The sequence below is a fragment of the Salmo salar genome, chromosome ssa05 (genome assembly GCF_905237065.1).
Source record: "Salmo salar chromosome ssa05, Ssal_v3.1, whole genome shotgun sequence".
NCBI lineage: Eukaryota > Metazoa > Chordata > Actinopteri > Salmoniformes > Salmonidae > Salmo > Salmo salar.
The window spans coordinates 18,521,294-18,536,876 of NC_059446.1; the positions used below are offsets into that span (position 1 = coordinate 18,521,294).

A 15,583-nucleotide genomic window follows, 5' to 3' on the forward strand; every position below is an offset into this window, starting at 1 on the left:
GCAATGTAAACATATGTTTCCCATGCCAATAAAGCCCCTTAAATTGAATTGAAATTGAATTGAAATTAAGAGAAAGAGAGAGAGAGAGAGGGAGAGAGCGCAAGAGAGAATGAGAGAGAGAGAGAGGGAGAGAGAGGGAGAGAGGGAGGGAGAGAAAGAGAGAGAGAGAGAGAGAGGGAGAGAGAGAGAGAGAGAGAGAGAGAGAGAGAGAGGGAATTTTATGATGTCACTGCAGCCCACTCATATCCAGTATAAAAGCTGTACAGACTACTCTACCGGTCTCATACAGACTCAGACACACACACACGTCACCCAGATACAGTCAGTCACAGTGTAACACACACGGACCGAGGTCGCAAATGCTACAGGCTGAGCAGTCACAGTAAGTAAAGTATACTGGGTTTCTCAGGGGTTTCTCAGGGGTTTCTCAGGGGTTTCTCAGGGGGTTCTCAGGGGGTTCTCAGGGGGTTCTCAGACTTTTCTCAGGGGTTTCTCAGGGTTTTCTCAGGGGGTTCTCAGGGGGTTCTCAGGGGGTTCTCAGGGGTTTCTCAGGGGGTTCTCAGACTTTTCTCAGGGGTTTCTCAGGGTTTTCTCAGGGGGTTCTCAGGGCGTTCTCAGGGGTTTCTCAGGGGTTCTCAGACTTTTCTCAGGGGTTTCTCAGGGTTTTCTCAGGGGGTTCTCAGGGGGTTCCTCAGGGGTTTCTCAGGGGGTTCTCAGACTTTTCTCAGGGGTTTCTCAGGGTTTTCTCAGGGGTTTCTCAGGGTTTTCTCAGGGGTTTCTCAGGGGTTTCTCAGGGGTTTCTCAGGGGTTTCTCAGGGGGTTCTCAGGGGGTTCTCAGGGGGTTCTCAGACTTTTCTCAGGGGTTTCTCAGGGTTTTCTCAGGGGGTTCTCAGGGGGTTCTCAGGGGGTTCTCAGGGGTTTCTCAGGGGGTTCTCAGACTTTTCTCAGGGGTTTCTCAGGGTTTTCTCAGGGGGTTCTCAGGGGGTTCTCAGGGGTTTCTCAGGGGGTTCTCAGACTTTTCTCAGGGGTTTCTCAGGGTTTTCTCAGGGGGTTCTCAGGGGGTTCTCAGGGGTTTCTCAGGGGGTTCTCAGACTTTTCTTAGGGGTTTCTCAGGGTTTTCTCAGGGGTTTCTCAGGGTTTTCTCAGGGGTTTCTCAGGGTTTTCTCAGGGGGTTCTCAGGGGGTTCTCAGGGGTTTCTCAGGGGTTCTCAGACTTTTCTCAGGGGTTTCTCAGGGTTTTCTCAGGGGTTTCTCAGGGTTTTCTCAGGGGGTTCTCAGGGGGTTCTCAGGGGGTTCTCAGGGGGTTCTCAGACTTTTCTCAGGGGTTTCTCAGGGTTTTCTCAGGGGTTCTCAGGGGGTTCTCAGGGGGTTCTCAGGGGTTTCTCAGGGGGTTCTCAGACTTTTCTCAGGGGTTTCTCAGGGTTTTCTCAGGGGGTTCTCAGGGGGTTCTCAGGGGTTTCTCAGGGGTTCTCAGACTTTTCTCAGGGGTTTCTCAGGGTTTTCTCAGGGGGTTCTCAGGGGGTTCTCAGGGGTTTCTCAGGGGGTTCTCAGACTTTTCTCAGGGGTTTCTCAGGGTTTTCTCAGGGGTTTCTCAGGGTTTTCTCAGGAGGTTCTCAGGGGGTTCTCAGGGGGTTCTCAGGGGTTTCTCAGGGGGTTCTCAGACTTTTCTCAGGGGTTTCTCAGGGTTTTCTCAGGGGGTTCTCAGGGGGTTCTCAGGGGTTTCTCAGGGGGTTCTCAGACTTTTCTCAGGGGTTTCTCAGGGTTTTCTCAGGGGTTTCTCAGGGTTTTCTCAGGGGGTTCTCAGGGGGTTCTCAGGGGGTTCTCAGGGGGTTCTCAGGGGTTTCTCCACTCTACTTGCTTTTCCTCACCATTCTCTCGCTTTTGTTTCTCTCTTATTTTCTTGTTCTTGTCTGAGTTCATCCGACTCTCACCACCCCTCTCTGTCAGTTTCAGTAAAACAGGCTCTGTTTGAAAACTCCACTAAACACTTTTTAAACGTCTCCCTTAGTATGCGACACACATCCTCTTTCTCTCTCTATTCTGTCTTTTTTGCCCCTGTTCTTTCTTTCTATGTGAACAGTGACTATGGTAAATCCTAAATGTATTTACATGCTGGCATAGATTCAAGACTGCCTGCTTTGTGTGTCTGTGTGTCTTACTGCCGTGGCCACTGTGTTACAAGCATCTGTTCCTGTTAGTCTCTAGTTACACTGGTGCATGTCTTTATGTTGTGTATCAATGTTGTTATAATGTTGTTATAATGATGTTAGAATAGCTGTGTCTGTACCAGAGTTCGATTCCTGCAGTGCTTTACCTGTTGAAAATAGTAGGGTTATTCCATATATTTGCTGATAGAAAGTGTTGTTGTAACTGTTTTCTCTCCATTGATGTCCTGTGACTGTACAATTATGTGGTTGTTGGTGGTGTTGGTGGTATGGCCCTCTGTGTTGTTATATAAGAGGAGAACTATTGATTATTATCTCATTCACCTGCTGATAATGTTCTAAAAACAGTATGCGTGTTTATCTGAGCGTAAGTAGGGTGACCATGAGCCTTACGAGGGGGGTAACATAGTTTTGGTTATCTCTTTGTCTCTTCTGTTTTAGTCATGAGATGATAGCTGGTTATCTCCCTGTCTCTTCTGTTTTGGTCATGAGAGATAGCTGGTTATCTCCGTGTCTCTTCTGTTTTGGTCATGAGAGATAGCTATCCTCGTTGCAGTCTCTTCCACCCCTTTTCTCTCTCTGTTTCTGTGTTTATCTCTGTTTGTCACGGGCGTCGTAAGGAGTGGACCAAAATGCAGCGGGTATATTGATCATCTTTTTTACTTTATTAAAGAGAAGAACACTTAAACAAAACAAATGACGAAAACAGTCCAGTAAGGTGCACAGACTATACCGGAAACAACCACCCACAAACACAAGTGAAAAACAAACACACTTAAATATGGCCTCCAATTAGAGACAACGACAACCAACGACAACCTGCCACGCCCTGACCAAACTACAATAACAAATAACCCCTTTTACTGGTCAGGACGTGACAGTACACCCCCCCCCCCCAAAGGTGCAGACCCCGAATGCACCTCAAAACAAAAACACCCACAAAAATTAACCCTAAACTTAAAGGGAGGGAAGGGAGGGTGGCCAGCGTCAACGATGGCTCCCGTGCTACACCCCCCCCAATCCTCCAACTACGGAGGTGGCTCTGGCTCCGGCCTTAGTCCCCATTCTAACCTGCCCACCCCCGCTGAAGGCTCAGGGCTGTAGACCACTGCTGAAGGCTCTGGGCTGAGGTGCGTCTCTGCAGGCTCCGGACTGTGGGCCGTCTCTGCAGGCTCCGGACTGTGGGCCGTCTCTGCAGGCTCCGGACTGTGGGCCGTCTCTGCAGGCTCCGGACTGTGGGCCGTCTCTGCAGGCTCCGGACTGTGGGCCGTCTCTGCAGGATCCGGACTGTAGGCCGTCTCTGCAGGCTCCGGACTGTAGGCCGTCTCTGCAGGCTCCGGACTGAGACTGCGCACTGAAGGCCTGATGCGTGGGGCTGGCTTTGGAGGCGCCAGACTATTGACACGCACCTCAGGGCTAGTGCGAGGAGCAGGAACAGAACGTACTGGACTGGGCAGGCGCACTAGAGACCTGATGCGTGGGGCTGGCTTTGGGGGCACCAGACTAATGACACGCACCTCAGGGCTAGTGCGAGGAGCAGGAACAGGATGTACTGGACTGGGCAGGTGCACTAGAGGCCTGATGCGTGGGGCTGGCTTTGGAGGTGCCAGAACAGTAACACGCACCACAGGGCTAGTGCGAGGAGCAGGAACAGGATACACTGGGTCTTGAAGACGCACTGGAGGTCTGGAGCACACAGCCTGCACAACCCTTCCTGGCTGAGTTGTCACTGTAGCCCTGCACGGGCGGAGTGCTGGCACAGGGCGAACTGGGCTGTGCTGAGGAATGATGGCTGCCGTGCGTAGAGCAGGCACAGGGTATCCTGGGCCTAGGAGACGCACTGGTGGCCAGATATGCTGAGCAGGCATACTCCTTCCTGGCTGGATGCCCACTCTAGCACGGCACTTGCGGGGGGCTGGTATCAACCACACCGGACTGTGAGTGCGGGTGGGCGAGACCGTGCGCACTTCCGCATAGCACGGTGCTTTCCACACCAAACGCTCCCCATAATAAGCACGAGGAGTTGGCTCAGGTCTATTGCCTGACTTACCCCAACTCCCCGTGTGCCCCCCCAAAAAATTTTTTGGGGGGCTGCCTCCTCACCTCCTGAAATGGAGGATATAATGCCTCATACCGCCGTCATTCTGCCTTTGCTTCCTCCAGCTCCTCCTTCGGTCGCCGGTACTCCCCAGCCTGGCTCCAGGGTCCCTTTCCATCGAGGATCTCCTCCCATGTCCATGACTCCAAGTAGCTCTCCTTCTGCTCCTTCCTCCGCTGCTTGGTCCTTCTTTGGTGGGTGGTTCTGTCACGGGCGTCGTAAGGAGTGGACCAAAATGCAGCGGGTATATTGATCATCTTCTTTATTTTATTAAAGAAAAAACACTTAAGCAAAACAAATGACGAAAACAGTCCAGTAAGGTGCACAGACTATACCGGAAACAACCACCCACAAACACAAGTGAAAAACAAACACACTTAAATATGGCCTCCAATTAGATTCAACGACAACCAGCTGCCTCTAATTGGAGGTCATTGAAAAAACACAACATAGAAATAGAAAACTAGAATAAACATAGAAATAGAAAATATAGAACATAAATCAAAAACCTCGAAACACACAAAACAAACACCCCCTGCCACGCCCTGACCAAACTACAATAACAAATAACCCCTTTTACTGGTCAGGACGAGACACTGTTTCTCTTCCCCTATCTCTAAAAAATGATAAACAGTGCAAGCTTTCCCTCGTTTTCTCCCTCCTCTCTCTAAATCCCAAAATGGAAATAAAGCTAAGGTTCTGCGTGTGTCTCTCTCTGCCATTCTCTCTCTGTTTACATAAAAAATCGTTCTACCACCCAGCTGGGTTGGTCTCAGGTCTCTGTTTACCTTTGAATGTTTGAAAGTAGTAGGGCAGCTCTCTGTGTGGGGGGTAGTAGAGGGAGTGGACACACATTTACTCACACACAGAACCAGACACACACACACACACCTACAATTGTGTTGGTGGACAGCCAAAGAGGGAAAGGCTGAGGAGAAAGGCTTTAATCACATATATATGCTCTCTCCTGCTCTAGAATACCAGCAAGGAATCATTGACCATCCACCCTCCCAGCAGAAGTCATATAACATAACGGAGGGAACGTCTAAGAAGTTAAAAGAGAACTCTTCAGCCTTTTGGAATTGAGACTGTACCAGATCCACCAGACGTTGGGATTTAAAGCCCTCTGTTGAACCAGGCCAGCACCAGCACTTTAGACAGTCCCAGCAGCACCAGAGAAAGGGAGTTCATCTTGGATCAGACAGTATGCTGGCTCAGATCCTACAGGAGATGTGGGTGGACCCAGAGGTTTTGGAGGCCCTGAGTGAAGACCAGAGGAGAATCTTGTTCCTGAAGATGAGAGAGGAGCAGGTCAGACGCTGGATAGAGAGGGAGGAGAAGGACGAGAGAGAGAGGAGAACCAGGGAACAACACAGGTCTAAAAAAGGTGCAGCACACACACACACACACACACACACACACACACACACACACACACACACACACACACACACACACACACACACACACACACACACACACACACACACACACCGGCCCTTAATAATGAGCACAGAATGCAGAATAAATCCAGACCACGTACAGTACACTGGAGTATACCTCAGAACATGACCCTGGCGTCATAGTAACTGCATATGAGAAATGAGAGTGTATATTTCATAATTTATGTTTCCCTTTCCCTGGGCGGTCACACCCACCTGTACCCTCTTCTGCCTCCTATCCTCTCTCTGCCTGCACAGAATGTTCTGTCCACAGATTCAACACACCACAGGGCATACAGTATTGGCCAGGGAGAGAGGAAAACCCTTAAAATATAGAAAGAAAGAGAGAGAGGGAACAGGAGGGGGGGATTAAAGATGGAGACATGAGAGAGATGTGGAGGCAGGAGGTAGGGATGCAGGGAGGGAGAGAGAGAGGAGGAATGAGGGGAAAAGAGAGTGAGAAGAAGAAGAGAAAGTGGCAGAGAGAGAGAGAGAGAGAGAGAGAGAGAGAGAGAGAGGCACTGAGTAATTCAGCATGCTTGAGCACCCACCCCACTATTCTGGGAAAACAACCCTGAAACCACACTCTACAGAAAGAGGCCTTCAGCTCATTCCAAGTTCCACCACTCTCATGAACCCACGTCTCTCTCTTTCCCATTCTATTCCCTTCTCTCTCTATCTCTCTCTTTTACCCATTCTATCCCTCTCTTTCCCTGTCCATTTCTCTATCTGATGGGATATAGAATGTGACCTATCCTTTCCATTGGTTCTAATAGAACAGTGTGTATATATGAAATACCCAGCATCCTCTCCCTCTCCCCCACTCTATCGGATAGGATATAGAATGAGACCTATCCCCTCCAGTATATTGTACAAGCCAGCCCTCATATCAGAGCTCTATCGTCAGAAACACAGCTGCAGCGATTGATTCATTCCACATTCCTGCCTGCCTGCTTGCCCGGCAGATTGAATAGCAGTGAATAGAATTGAGTAAGCCCTGTGTTTGGTGTGGCTCGTTGCTTTGAACCCCGAATATCACGTTACCCCTTTGTCTTTCCAATCTGTGCTCTATGTATCACCTGGGTGAGTGTGTGTGTGATTCACCTTAGTAGCGGTAGGATAGGCCAGGTCATCTCTCATCTCTTAACACCGGGTGTCAAAATGAGCTGTAAAACTGCTGTGTTGAGCAACAAACACTACACTTCATCATTCCTCTCACAGGCCCTTTATTCTCCTCTCTCAGCCCCATGGCCCAGAAAGACTCTCCTTACATAAGATAGTATGTAGACAACACAGTACAACTCTTAAATGTCACACACACACACACACACACACACACACACACACACACACACACACACACACACACACACACACACACACACACACACACACACACACACACACACACACACACACACACACACAGCCTGTGGCCCATCTTGTACACTTACAAAATGATTAACATATTTCCAGTATGATTTGCTGCAAGACCATTTCCTCACCTTTTGTTGCCATTTTGCTCTATATTACGTAGGCTTATCTTCACTTATCTGAATTAAAATGAATGAATTGAAATGGGTTCTTTTTTTACATTTAGGCTAGCAGCCTATTCATGTGTATCGTGTTCATATTACTGTAATGGTGACCTGGCTGTGACTAGAGATTAGAGGTTTATCCCACCAATTGTTAGCCAGCTAATTAACACAGATCTGTGGTCAGATCTAAGTGATTACTGTAAGGTGAAGACCATAGACTAGTGTGTCAGTAAGGCAGTGTTTGTGCAGAGCCAATAGACTGGACAATAGATCAAGCTAGGCTACTGCAGAGCAGACCTCAGTAATGTGTTTGTTCACTGATAAGACAACAGCACCATCTGCTGGGCTATAACGGAGTACTACAACCAAACTCCACCAATGAAGTCTGACGATGGGGATAGGTTTGAATAGTTAGCTGCTGTTGTATTATCTGTGCTAGTTACACAGTGTGATATTCTATGTGTTTCTTTGTCTCCTCAGGTCACAGTAAGAGCGTGCGCTGGCTGTTGGGTCGTGATGGGGATGTGAGTGTGAGCGTGATCGGAGAGGTGGATGAATTTAGATCCTCCAAACTCCTCCAGACCCTTCATACCAACACCAGACTACAGAGCACAGAAATGAACACCCTAGTGGTTGATCTCCATACTGTGTCTCTACTGACAGACAGAGAGAACCACCAAACCAGCTCACAATCAGCCACACTGATGCAACTCAGCGTAAGGGTTTGTTTCCAAGTGTGTGTGTGTGTGTGTGTGTGATGTATGTGTGTGTATGTGTGTGTGTGTGTGTGTGTGTGTGTGTGTGTGTGTGTGTGTGTGTGTGTGTGTGTGTGTGTGTGTGTGTGTGTGTGTGTGTGTGTGATGTATGTGTGATGTGTGTGTGTGTGTGTGTGTGTGTGTGTGTGTGTGTGTGTGTGTGTGTGTGTGTGTGTGTGTGTGTGTGTGTGTGTGATGTGTGTGATGTGTATGCTTATGAGGCACATAAAGAGAGGGCAAGAGGGAGAGAAAGATGTCATTTCTACCATACAGGATGTAGCTCAACAGTCTTCTTCTACTTCCAGGTTGACTCAGACGGCTCTAAGGACTCTGAGGAGGACCAGGACTCAGTCAGTGCTGAGGACGACCCAAAGGACCCCGGGGAGGACAGCAGCGACAATGAGTCAGGCAACAGCACAGACGACCTAAAGGACTGGGGCCTCTGCTACAGAACCCACCACAGCAACATCAGCCTGTCTCTCCAACCCCAGCTGTCAGTCACAGAGAAGGCCCGCCCACACGGCAGAGGAGGTGAGAGAGAAAGAGAATCAAATCAAATCAAAATGTATTGGTCACATACACATGGTTAGCAGATGTTAATGCGAGTGTAGCAAAATGCTTGTGCTTCTAGTTCCGACTATGCAGAGAGTGTGTTTTTGTGTGTGCATACGTACACGCGCATGTTTCTCTGGAATGACATGTCTACTCTACACTCGATACAAGTTCCTTGACTTAACAGATATTTCTACAATCCTTTCCCTCTCTATCTCTCTAGTGGTGGTCAGTCATGAGGAGGAGAGCCCAGCGTTTGGTGGTCGGGTGGCCCAGCTCAGGAGAACGTTTGCCACATCCTCTCCCATTGCCAAGCCCCCTGTGCCCACCAAACCTTCACACCTGCAGCTGGTGCCCAGGTCCTCTCTGAGGTAACACCAGGGTCACCCACGCTCAACCAATCACACAGAAGAGGTACTGCCCACCTGAAGAGCTCATTTGAATACCAGGTAAAAGTGACCTACGGACAGACACTCACCTGAGGAACGGTACAGAGAAATAGGAGCTACAAGCCTAGCCGAGTTAAAGGTGGACATGCACAGCTGAGAGGGAGGAATGCTTGACACTGGTACTCTGGTGAAGTGCCCCCCTCTTTGAAGGTTTGTGGAGACTGTGTGGTAGTTATACAGTTCCACCTCTCCTTGAACTTAAATACACAAGAGGTTTGGACATGGTTAATACAAGAGCTATTTCTACATAGTTACATGGAAGTTTGTATCTGATTTGTAAATGGGGTGGAGGAAAAGATTTTGCTTTACATTTCTAATCATGAATTATGCATCATTTATTTTAATTTTGCTGTCTCTCCTATGTTTGGGCCATAGGTCAAACCATCCTGGTATGTTTGGGCTATAGGTCAAACCATCCTGGTATGTCTGGGCTATAGGTCAAACCATCCTGGTATGTTTGGGCCATAGGTCAAACCATCCTGGTATGTTTGGGCTATAGGTCAAACCATCCTGGTATGTCTGGGCTATAGGTCAAACCATCCTGGTATGTTTGGGCCATAGGTCAAACCATCATGTTATGTTTGGGCTATAGGTCAAACCATCCTGGTATGTTTGGGCCATAGGTCAAACCATCCTGGTATGTTTGGGCTATAGGTCAAACCATCCTGGTATGTTTGGGCTATAGGTCAAACCATCCTGGTATGTCTGGGCTATAGGTCAAACCATCCTGGTATGTCTGGGCTATAGGTCAAACCATCCTGGTATGTTTGGGCTATAGGTCAAACCATCCTGGTATGTCTGGGCTATAGGTCAAACCATCCTGTCATGTTTTTAGTTACCTGATCTTTTGCTTTATTAATTGTGTTCATTATCTAACAGTCTAACCTCGTAGGCTTTCTAGTCATATCCTGTTTTGTATATCTGCACTGTAACTACATTTGTTTGAGGAGACTATTTATATTTTGTGTGTGAAACATATATTTCTTTGACCTGTTGATCTCTAATTCAGCTAAATAAAAATGCTGAAGAAATGTGCATGTGTGTGGGTGTGGGTGTGCTTAGGCAAGAGAGAGAGAGAGAGAATTTAAAAAGAGAGAGAGAGAGAGGGAGAGAAGTAAGAAAGAGAGAGAATTAAGAAAGAGAGAGAGAGAGAGGGAGAATTTAGAAAGAGAGAAAGAGAATTTAGAAAGAGAGAGAGAGAGGGAGATAATTAAGAAAGAGAGAGAGAGAGAGGGAGAGAATTAAGAAAGAGAGAGAGAGAGAGAGAGAGAGAGAGAGAAAGGGAGTCCTCTGTTGTATCATTTGTAGTGAGTGGTATCCATGGTGACCAGAGGTCGAGGACAACCAGACCTACCACTCACCCTACTCTGGGGTAGGATTACATCTAGATTTCACACACACACACACACACACACACACACACACACACACACACACACACACACACACACACACACACACACACACACACACACACACACACACACACACACACACACACACACACACACTCACACACACACACAGGTCACACGTGTAGGTGGAATTAATTCAAAACTAGAATAATCCAAGATGGGTTACAGTCATTTTTCTGAAGCTCCTTAATAAAACAGTGAGAGGAGGGCTGCAGTAGTGTAGCATGCTGTGCTCTCCAGTGGTTGTTGTTTACATGGAACTCCATGCTCTGGTTCACTAGTGGAGTTCCCAGCAGCTGGTTAACAAAGGATCAAAAGGGGCTAGTGGTAACTTGATTAGCGAGTGGCGGCTGGAAGGCGACAGAAACAGGCGCTAAGATCAGACACACACACACACACACGCACACACGCACACACACACACACACACACACACACACACACACACACACACATGGTAGATGAATGTCAGGGTGGCTATATGCACACTCAGCATAACTCTATCTCTGCCAACTCAAAAAAGCCTGTCTCATGTCCCACCAGGAGAGATGAAAGTGTGTCTTTAGGATTCAGGAACGTTGACCTCTTCTTCTAAGATGCCCTGCTAGAGCTGCTGTAGTATGATCCAACCAGTGTAGCGTTACTGAGCCATGCAGCAGCTGGCTGCAGCGGCTAACATAGCTAGGTCCAACTGTGCTTTGAGAGGACAGACTCAGGGTCAGTCTGTATTCTCGACAACGCATCCATCTTTATCCCTCTCCTCCCTCTATATCGCTACCTCTCCATCTCTCTAGGTATCTGTCCGACCCCTTCCCTTTCTCTTTTTGTCTCTGCCTCTTCCCTCTTCCCCTACTATCTTCATCTCCTGCTGTCTCTCCATCTCCTTTCTCCCCTCCCCCTCTCCTCTCTCTCTCTCCCTCTCCCTCTCCCTCCTGCCATCTTGCAGGGCAGCAGAGCCAGACTCTGCAGGCGTTTGGTGAGGCTCCAGACCTCGCGGCCAGCGGGTGACACAGATTTCCGGGGGAAGGGGGATTAATCTCCAAATTACTGGAAAGGCACAAGGGGAATCTGGAGATTCAGGAATATAAAATCCTTTGTCCGCGAGAGAAAGAAATGCACGATAGGACATGTTTCTTATTCAGCGGAAAACTGTAACAGCGTGCCTGTCTGCTTTTTACCCTGAGTTGGCAGGACTTCTGTAGGACACACACACACACTGGTTCTCTGTGATCCCCTGACTGAAGGCACACAGGAAGTGCAACCATGGCCCAATTATAGCGTGACATCTCGCCTTTCCATTTCCATGGTTACGCTGTCCACCATCCCCCGGAGCGAACTGTGGAAGATTAAGGTCCTATCTTATCAGCCATCGTCGCGGCAACCTCCACCCCCCCGGTCTGTGTGAGCTGGACTCTCTGTGCTTTTACCATGTTATTGAGGCCTTTATTGTGTGTGTGAGAATGAGTGTGCGTCTGCATACTACATGCTTGTGAATGAAATTGGAATTGAATCAGTGTGTGAACGGGAATGAGAGAGAGAGAGCGTGTGTGTGAACGGGAATGAGAGAGAGAGAGCGTGTGTGTGAATGTGTTGAGTGTGTGGTGAGTCATGTGTGCATGTGTTTGGTATGTGTACTTTTTTGGTCATATATGTGTGTGTGTGTGTGTGTCTGGAAGGTAGTGATAAGGCCATCATGCATGCCTCCCCCCAAGACACACACACACACACACACACACACACACACACACACACACACACACACACACACACACACACACACACACACACACACACACACACACACACACACACACACACACACACACACACACACACACACAAGCCTCACAGGAAATAGAGAGGGATCAGTCAGCCCCTGAAATACACAAAGAGACACTCTTGAAATACATACTCACCCCAACACACACATACTGTAGACAGGCAGTTTCCTTGTCTTTATTCAGAAGGCAGACCGTAGAGATGTAAGAACTGGACACTAATCATGACCTAAGTACATCTACTAGTCATTATTTTATTAACTATGACATGAATAGAAAAACAAACATAAACATCATATTATGACCAGTCTGTCCTTCTTGGTTTGGCTTATACGGAAACGTCCAGGTCAGAAGCTTCGATGACAGAATGTTCCAAAAATGGAATATAAAAAGGAATAACATTTTCTATTCATATACAATACTCTGTGCTTCATGTTTGCTCAACAATATCTAAATCCATTGGTATGACTTATCTTTTCTTCATTGGGTTTTCATCTTCATACTTCTGATTGTCGAAGGTTCTGTACTCTCCAAGCCAATCTAACAAGAACAGCTGAATTGACTTTCTTTGTAGGTCCAGAGTGCCAATGTTCATGATCACATTCCAAATAGACGGAATCCTATTGTAGCCATGGAAATGCTGCTCCTGATGGAAACACCATCTTCTATGAAAGGAGATGAAAGGGGTCAGAAAGCTGTGGTCCACTTAAAACACAAACACATGCATAAAGACTACTACTCCGCCAGAAAGTAACACATTAACATACACTACATGACCAAAAGTATGTGGACACCTGCTCGTCGAACATCTCACTTCAAAATCACACCTGTCAGCAACAGGTGTGGCTGAAATGGCCCAATCCAATAAATTGAAGGGGTGTCCACATACTTTTGTATATATGGTGTAATACAACTACAGCGGTATTACAGAGGTATATATTTTTTGGAGAGCAGTTGTCAGACCTCAGATAAAGTCAGACTGCCCTATTAATGCCCATTCTAAATAATAGTGTGTATTTATCCACTTCCTCTCACCTCGAACCCGGTGGCTGCCTTCTTCTTCAGCTGCTCACACTTCCTGTACTTGCAGATCTGGTGTCCAGTCTTGCGGTTGCGGCAGGCGCTGCACTCTTCACAGTTCCCTGTACGTCGACACGGCACACACTCCCCGCATCGCTTCCTCTTCCTTCTCCCAGCTCCCCCCCCGCCGCCAGGGGACGAGCTCTCGCCTCGCAACACCTCCACACCCTCCCCAATGCCAGCTATCCCCATTGACCCTCCACCACTAGTCAGGAACCCCCCTCCCCCTGCCATCAGAGCAAACAGGCCTGGGTTCAAGGGGAACCAGGAGCAGCCAAGCAGTGGGAGGAAGTCTGTCACACAACCCGTGCTGTCCCCTTCAGCCCCGGACCCACCCTCCATCTCCTCCCCTTCCACCCCAGCTTCCCCGGCCCCCAGCCCGCCTGGAGGGCCCTGGTCCCTGGGTGTGGGAGTCAGTGTCAAGGCCCCAGCCCTCATCAGCAGCTCTGCAGCATGTGCCAGGTGAAGACCACTGGGGGAGTCCCAGAGGTCTATGTTGGAGGAGTGGGCCCGGCGAGGCTTGGTCTGCCTGGGCTGGGTTGGTCTGTGCTGGGCTGCAGTGGGATGGAGGAGGCCCCTGACACCCATACTACTGGAGCTATGGCGGTGGGATAGTCTGTTAGTGTTGTTGAGATACTCAGAGAAGGAGCAGGGATGAGAGCGCTTCAGGCTTCGTCTTAGAGGCTCACTGAGGATCCTATTGGCTCTCTGCTGCTCTGGAGAGGAAGGGCCAGACATGTCCAGGGTATCTGACATACTGGGTGGGGGTGGGAGATGGCAGGGCAATGCCAAGGTTAGAGCGGTGACAGCAGTCCAGCTGTCAGTTAGCCAATCCCAACTCTCTGACAGCTGTTATATTCCCATGATCCTCTCTGCCACCTTTATACCCTGTGGAGATGAACAGAGGAAGATGGAGGAGAGAGAAGAGGGGGAAGGAGATATGGAGGGAGACAGGGAAAAAGAGACAAAGGAAGCGGAGAGGGGGAGAAAATAAGTAGATGTTATTAGAGAGGCATTGGTTGATGGTTGGTTTTATTTTTAGTGAAGGAGACAATAATGACATTGTAAGACACAGGCCTAAGTGTAATTAAGGGAATAATAGCCTATTTAATGTTTGAGTGAGCATGTAAAATGTGTCCAAAATATAGGCTACATCTGAGACTAAGAAACGAAATATTTTGAATAACGTGACGCTTTCTACATTTAAGTTAAGATAGACTGCGTGTGGTTGCACCTGAGTTCCAAGGTGGACAAATCTATGCAATAATGGAATACCACAAACAAATAGCCTATTGCGCATATGCGCCAGTCAAATTTGGAGCGCGCATTTCGATTTGACTACTGTAGTTGTGATGTGAGCCAGGCTCGAGAATATACAATATCTACCTCTGAATGCCATCGAGTTCGAAACTACCTTTTGTCTAGACTCTGTGACAGTGCAGGGAACGCGCGCGCACGAAACGATCGCAATAGATACATAAAATAAGCTATATTTCATCAATAAACGATAACGTGGGTGTTCGAGTGATGTAATTGATAGTACTGTAAAGGTATGAATAGGTCATAACTCTCTCTTCAATATATTATTCATATTACATTAACACATACTTTCGTAATACGTGCACCTACCAATGCAATGCGAGCTGACCGGAGCCCCAGTGTCCAGTGGTTTGTCCGTGGTGTCTTCCACGAATATTGGAATAAATAAAGGGAGATGGGGAAAAAAATAAGATATTGTTAACTATTAGACATATCCAAGATTTATCTGCAGTGATCACACAAGAAAACGAAGCCGTAAACCATTTGTCCAATTCGGTAGCTGCACAGGTCCTTCGCCTTTCCAGTCTCGCATTCCCACCTCCTCGTCCCCGCCACTCACAGAGTGGAACATGCAAACACACTTCATAGATTTGGGGGGCGTCACACAAAAAGCGAACTGGAGTCATGGTCATGAGACTGCAGAAAAATGACCCCTTGACCACAATAGCATATACCTGTGCTCATTTCATTTCTGTGCCACACAACATTTTACAAAACCATACAAAAAGACAGGTGACAAAGCCAAAGTCTTGAAATACAGGGGTAATTATCTTGGAAATAAAACAAATGATTGGAAAATGCTTTTTGAGACTGTTAAAGGAATCACTTTCTGGCATGAATGAGATTCATCAGACTGACATGTGAGTTATTGTATGTGTGTGTTCCTTCCCATGTCATGTGATGCTGGTCGAAGCCAGACTGGAACAGTGGATGTGCCATCAAGAGAGAAGGGCGAGGGTGTTGTGCCCCGTTTAGAGGTGCACTGCATCAGCC

General features: G+C 47.9%; 2 protein-coding genes across 3 annotated transcripts; one reads left to right on the top strand and one right to left on the bottom strand.

The window, feature by feature from the left end:
- The first annotated feature begins 268 nt into the window (after nt 1-268).
- On the top strand, nt 269-10,033 carry LOC106604401 (SH2 domain-containing protein 4A). Of its 2 annotated transcripts, XR_006769835.1 has the most exons (6): nt 269-382; nt 5,239-5,649; nt 7,723-7,958; nt 8,303-8,528; nt 8,773-9,714; nt 9,808-10,033. XR_006769835.1 is itself a non-coding variant. In XM_014198986.2 (5 exons), exons 2-5 carry the CDS (start codon nt 5,469-5,471, stop codon nt 8,922-8,924), a joined length of 795 nt encoding a protein of 264 aa, XP_014054461.1. In that variant the 5' UTR covers nt 269-382; nt 5,239-5,468; the 3' UTR covers nt 8,925-10,033. The 2 variants fall into 2 exon arrangements, 1 of the variants encoding a protein (XP_014054461.1); XM_014198986.2 differs by having other exon boundaries at nt 8,773-10,033.
- Nucleotides 10,034-12,341: 2,308 nt separating this feature from the next.
- On the bottom strand, nt 12,342-15,443 carry LOC106604414 (CXXC-type zinc finger protein 5). Its single transcript, XM_014199011.2, has 3 exons — nt 14,900-15,443; nt 13,226-14,158; nt 12,342-12,855 (listed from the first exon to the last, which is right to left on the bottom strand). The coding sequence occupies exons 2-3, from the start codon at nt 14,024-14,026 to the stop codon at nt 12,811-12,813; spliced, it is 846 nt and encodes a 281-aa protein (XP_014054486.1). The 5' UTR covers nt 14,027-14,158; nt 14,900-15,443; the 3' UTR covers nt 12,342-12,810.
- Nucleotides 15,444-15,583: the final 140 nt, after the last annotated feature.